General features: G+C 45.6%; 1 protein-coding gene across 1 annotated transcript in view; it reads left to right on the top strand.

The window, feature by feature from the left end:
- vps16 (VPS16 core subunit of CORVET and HOPS complexes) overlaps positions 1-5,555 on the top strand; it is a 10,737-nt gene extending 5,182 nt beyond the window's left edge. The window contains exons 13-24 of the mRNA XM_080835233.1: positions 177-304; positions 593-628; positions 771-879; positions 1,327-1,461; positions 1,929-2,037; positions 2,424-2,521; positions 2,893-2,997; positions 3,303-3,380; positions 3,725-3,894; positions 4,346-4,442; positions 4,539-4,642; positions 4,921-5,555. Coding sequence (XP_080691359.1) covers positions 177-304; positions 593-628; positions 771-879; positions 1,327-1,461; positions 1,929-2,037; positions 2,424-2,521; positions 2,893-2,997; positions 3,303-3,380; positions 3,725-3,894; positions 4,346-4,442; positions 4,539-4,642; positions 4,921-5,065 — 1,314 coding nt within the window. The 3' untranslated portion in view covers positions 5,066-5,555. The remainder of the gene's footprint in view (positions 1-176; positions 305-592; positions 629-770; positions 880-1,326; positions 1,462-1,928; positions 2,038-2,423; positions 2,522-2,892; positions 2,998-3,302; positions 3,381-3,724; positions 3,895-4,345; positions 4,443-4,538; positions 4,643-4,920) is intronic.

The raw sequence follows: 5,555 nt of genomic DNA, 5'->3' as shown, positions 1-5,555 counted from the left end.
GAATCATTGTTTAAGATATTATTTTGTTGTTATGATTGTTGTTGTAATAGTACTGTTGTTATAGATTTTGATGTACACTATGCATCTATATGACTTGCTGTCTTACCATATTTATTTCCCTATTCACCCATCTTTCTCTCTCTCTCTCTCTCTCTCTCTCTCTCTCTCTCTCTCAGGCTGCCTCTTTCGGGAAGTGTTTTCTCAGTAATTTCCCCCCTGAACAGTTTGTGAGCATGTGCAGAGACCTGCGTGTACTCAACGGCGTCCGTGACTACACTGTAGGGATCCCCCTCACTCACACACAGTATCCTTTACACACTCCTCCGATCCCTTGTTACAAATGTCATAGAAGCAAGCCTGGTGCAGTTATAAATGTCATACAAGCAAGCCTTGTGCAGTTATAAACCTCATACCACCACGCCTTGTGCAGTTATAAACGTCATATATCTCACACTTTATAACCATGTTAATTATTATACTTCACAATGGTGGTTAACACTGCTAAAGTAGGACTTTACTTGTAGATGTGTCATATGTGTGTATGCCATGTGATTCAGCTGTATATGGGCATAGTCCTAAACCATTGGCCCAGATTCAGACAGATGACCGTGCAGGTTCTTATTGATCGGTGAGTTTTGGCTATAAAGATTTCTGAGACACGTTACTGTATTCAAGTGTGTTTGTCTGTGTGTGTGTGTGATTTTTTATATATATATATATATATACACGTATACCTCTGAAGCTATTAACACATCTCTGTGGTCTGGCAGGCTGGTTTACCGTAAACTGTACCCACTGGCTATTGAGATCTGCCGCTACCTAAAGATCCCTGAATATCAGGGAGTAAGCAGAGTACTGAAACACTGGGCCTGCTGCAAGGTAGGTGTGCGTGTACGTGTGCGTGTGCGTGTGCGTGTGCGTGTGCGTGTGCGTGTGCGTGTGTAGAACTGGCCCTTTAACCTTGATCTCCCAATATGATTCAGTGCAATTCTGTGTCATTAATTGAGGACTTCTAACAGGGATCACAGTCTCAATCTTTCTCTCTCTCTCCCATCCTCTCACCTTTATCTGAATCTGTCTGTTGCTTTGTTTACCTCCCTCTCTCTCTCTCTCGCTCTCTCTCTCTCACCCCCTCTACTTTCTCTGAATCTGTCTGTTGCTTTGTTTACCTCTCTCTTTCTCTCTCTCTCTCTCACTCTCACTCTCACCCCCTCACCTTTCTCTGAATCCGTCTGTTGCTTTGTTTACCTCTTTCTCTGTCCCTCACCTTTCACTGAATCTCTTCTTCTGCCACTTTGTTTACCTCTCTCCCTCTCTCTCTCTCAGGTGCAGCAGAAGGAGGAGGGTGATGAGGTGGTGGCGCGAGCGGTGAGCATCAAGCTGGGCGAGGCAGCAGGCATCTCGTACTCTGAGATCGCCACCAAAGCCTACGAGTGTGGACGCACCGAACTTGCCATCAAGGTGCCTTGCCCATTCAACTCACTCTAAACCTTCTCTCATGCACGCACACGCACACGCAGACGCACACGCACACACAGACTCACACTCTCACACACACACACACAAATACACAGATAAACACGCATTGGGCTCTATACAGCACTATGGGACAATGACTGTGACGTCAATTGTCAATGGCATGATACAAATACATCAGGTTTAATGGAGTTCAATATATGTAATATCATCTTCATATACCAAGTTTCAGCAATTTATTTAAAGAGGTCATGGCAGCAACAGTAGTGTCTCCTTTCTGCCACAGTATTCACTTATCTTGCAGTCTATTTGAACCTCTCATACACACACACACACACACACACACACACACACTAAACTAAAAGCAAAATATAAGTTAAAAGCTTCTGTCATTCCTTCACTCTATTTCCCTCCCTCTCCCTCTCTCCCATCTTCCCTCTCCTGCTGTGCAGCTGCTGGAGTTTGAGCCTCGCTCTGGAGAGCAGGTCCCCCTCTTACTGAAGATGAAGCGCAGCCAGCTGGCTCTGAGCAAAGCTATTGAGAGTGGAGACACTGATCTGGGTACAGTACACACGCATGCATGCAAACACACACACACACACTAGTGCATCTCTCAGTGCTCATATTAAGAATTATGAACAGGAGGGCGGGGGGGGGGCATTCAAAGGTCTTGAGGTATGACAAAAGGTTTGCAAAGGGGCAAGTTAACAATAATAATAATAATAATAATAATAGATGTGTTTATTTCACCATCACACATCTTTCTTGATTTCTCAGTACTGACTACAGGAAGACGGAAAAATGATTTTTGCACATCAAGTTTGACTTGCATGGTCTTGATTGCAGATCGTTTTTCATTAAAATGATTCTGAATGCTGGTATCCAGTAAAGCCCAGAGCCTTTTCCCCTTAACTGATCTAAATGAGTATCACTCCTGCTGTTCACAGTGTACACAGTGGTGACCTACCTGAAGAACGAGATGAACCGCGGTGATTTCTTCATGACCCTGAGAAACCAACCAGTCGCCCTTAGTCTCTACAGACAGGTGAGACTGTGACGGACTAGACCACAGCATCTCCAGTGATGAAGACATTACATTAAACACAACACAACACAACACACAAACACATGGAAAAGGACGGATAGAAATGCAAAGGCAAGGCATCATTTACATTTCTAAGTGCAATATAATGCAGGAATGTGTTCTGCAGTGCCAGCTGGCTTATGTAAAGTAGCCATTTTCTTCATATAACCTTTTTTTTTTTAAGCGAATGAGCCACTGAGGACACAGCCGCACCAGTCTCATATCATCACTGTATGGCGTTCCTGAAATCATTAGACATGTGCCTGCATGAAGAGTTCATAAACTGGTGTTGAAATGAGTGTACCGTGTGTGTGTATGTCTTTTTCTTGCAGTTCTGTAAACACCAAGAACAGAACACTTTGAAAGACCTCTTCAACCAAGATGATGACCATCAGGAATTGGGGAACTTCTATGTGAAGGCCAGCTACAAAGAAAAGGTCTGTGTGTGTGTGTGTGTGTGTGGGGGGGGGGGTGCGCGCGTGTGTGCGCGCGCGTGTGCTTACACTTAATAATCAGACACCCTGAACCCCATTTAATCCTGTGGATTATTATCATGTGCTGGGAGCTGTGAATCATAAAATGCTTGTGTGTGTGTGTGTGTGTGTGTGTGTGTGTGTGTGTGTGCGTGTGCGTGTGCGTGTGCGTGTGCGTGTGCGTGTGCGTGTGCGTGTGCGTGTGCGTGTGCGTGTGCGTGTGCGTGTGCGTGTGCGTGTGTCTGTGTGTCTGTGTGTCTGTGTCTCAGAGGTTGGAGGCCCGATTGTCTCTACTACAGAGTGCTGTGGATGAATACAGTAAAGCAAAGAATGAGTTTGCTGCCAAGGTATGTCAAGCGTGGGACCTCGGAGAATAAACATTACTATGCACTACTTATAACTACTATAACAACATGTTGAGGACATGGCTGCTGTGGATAGTAAATTCAAAATGGCCTCACCTGATGTGTAAGATGCCTCACCTGATGGGGGCAATAGCTACAGAAGAGACTCAGTCATGCTGTCGATCGGCTGGGATGTAGTGGCCTGTACCAAGTCATTGTCTCCTCCCTTTTTTTCTGACACAATTCTCTGGTCCTTGTCATCTCTCTCTCTCTCTCTCTTACTCTCTCATCTCTCTTTCTTTTTCTTTCTCTCTCTCTCTCTCTCTCTTTTTCTGTCCCCCCTTCAGGCGACAGAGGAGGAGATGCGGCTGCTTCGTTTCCAGAGGCGGCTGGAGGAGGAGAAGGATGAGCACCTGATGGGCATGAGCCTGCAGGACTCTCTACAGATCCTGCTCAGATCCGGCCTCCACAAGCAGGCGGAGCAGCTCTACAAGGACTTCCGGGTCCCCGACAAAAGGTGCGGACAGAGGGCCAACCATAAGTATGACACCGCATTTACATGTGCTCATTGATTTTACATAAGGTATTGTATCCGAAAGGAGATGCAGTGCTGCTGTACATTTTCATCAGTGTGGCTGCTCGCTGCGTAGTGAAATCCTCCTGGTGGTTTGCACCTTGCTCTACAAGTTACAGGAATACTAGCCAGAGGTGTTGGGTTTAAGCTAGTTTCATTGTGTCAGATTTGTGGCCTGTGACTCTTGTGTTGCTGTGAATGGGAGTGACATTTCTGTCGTCGTTTTGACGTTTCCTGACATTACATGTAATAGAGCCATGCAGAGGATGCTGTCATCTAAGACGACCTCAGAAAGTGATCTCAAGACTTCACTAAGTGGTATAGTTCTTACTCATCAGTCCATACAGAAAAGTTTGAGACGTGTGTGTGTGTGTGTGTGTGTGTTGTGACGCAGGTACTGGTGGCTGAAGCTTACTGCCTTGGCTGATAAGGAGGACTGGGATGAACTGGAGAAATTTGCAAAGAGCAAGAAATCTCCTATTGGATACCTGGTAAAGTTGGATTTCTCTCCAGACCTCTAGCGTGTGCAGTCATGCTTAGTCATGGTGTTGTGTAGACTAACGCTGTTTCATGGTCTGTCTTCACAGCCTTTTGTAGACGTGTGTGTGAAGAGACACAATAAATATGAGGCCAAGAAATATGTGTCAAAGGTGACGCCAGAGCAGAAGGTGAAAGCTCACCTGGCAATTGGGTAAGTGTGTGTGTGTGTGTGTGTGTGTGTGTGCGTGCCTGTCTGTTTGTTCGGATTGCTTGTTTAAGATAATGAACTCAGTACCGAAGTGCATCTGTGAAGTTCTGTGAGTTGTTGTATTTTCATTTATTCATGATCAACAATTTCCACCTTCTCTGAACTCTCAACATTTATTTACACTTGTTTTTACCCTCTCCATTCCACTTCTCACTTTCTGACACTGATACATCTTTTTCTCTTTCTCTTTCTTTCTTTCTCTCTCTCTCTCTCTCTCTCAGTGATCTGGAGGGCGCTGCAGATGCGGCCATTGAGCGGCGTAACGAGGGGGAGATCAGCACCGTGCTGTCCCGCTGCTCGACCACCACGGACCGTGCCGTGGTGGAGCGCCTCAACCGCGCCCGCCCCGGTGCCACCAAGAAGTGACCCCCCTCTGTCACCCCCTCAAAGAGGAGCTCGCTCGACTGGCACTAGTGCAGCTTCAATCTCCGCCTTGCAGGAAGTCTTGAAATGGAGCCGTCCTGAAAGTGTTTCTGAAAGAAGGTTACAGACAAAGCAAACAAACAAACTGTGAATTGATGGCTGAACTGAGAGGAACAAAGTACCCCAGGCACACTGATGATCTATGGCTCGACTGCGTACAGCTTACGCCAGTCCTGGCCTTACACTGGCCCCCAATGGGAAAGCATGTATGTTTCATGTTGTGTGTCAACTTGTTTTACTTTATTTTGTACAGCATCTCAAATCTAGGACTTGGCATTGATGAAGCATAGGCATGAGCACTTCCCCCATACCTACACATAGTGGCTTCTTGTCTGCTGTAACAACTGTCTTTATAATAGTCTGCCATACAATGAGGTATTGTCATTAAACATTATATGTGCTCGTGTGTTAAAAATAAAATTAATTATTATTA

Source organism: Sprattus sprattus (assembly GCF_963457725.1).
Source record: "Sprattus sprattus genome assembly, chromosome: 3".
NCBI classification, from domain to species: Eukaryota; Metazoa; Chordata; class Actinopteri; order Clupeiformes; family Clupeidae; genus Sprattus; species Sprattus sprattus.
This window is presented reverse-complemented; position numbering and strand designations above follow the sequence as displayed.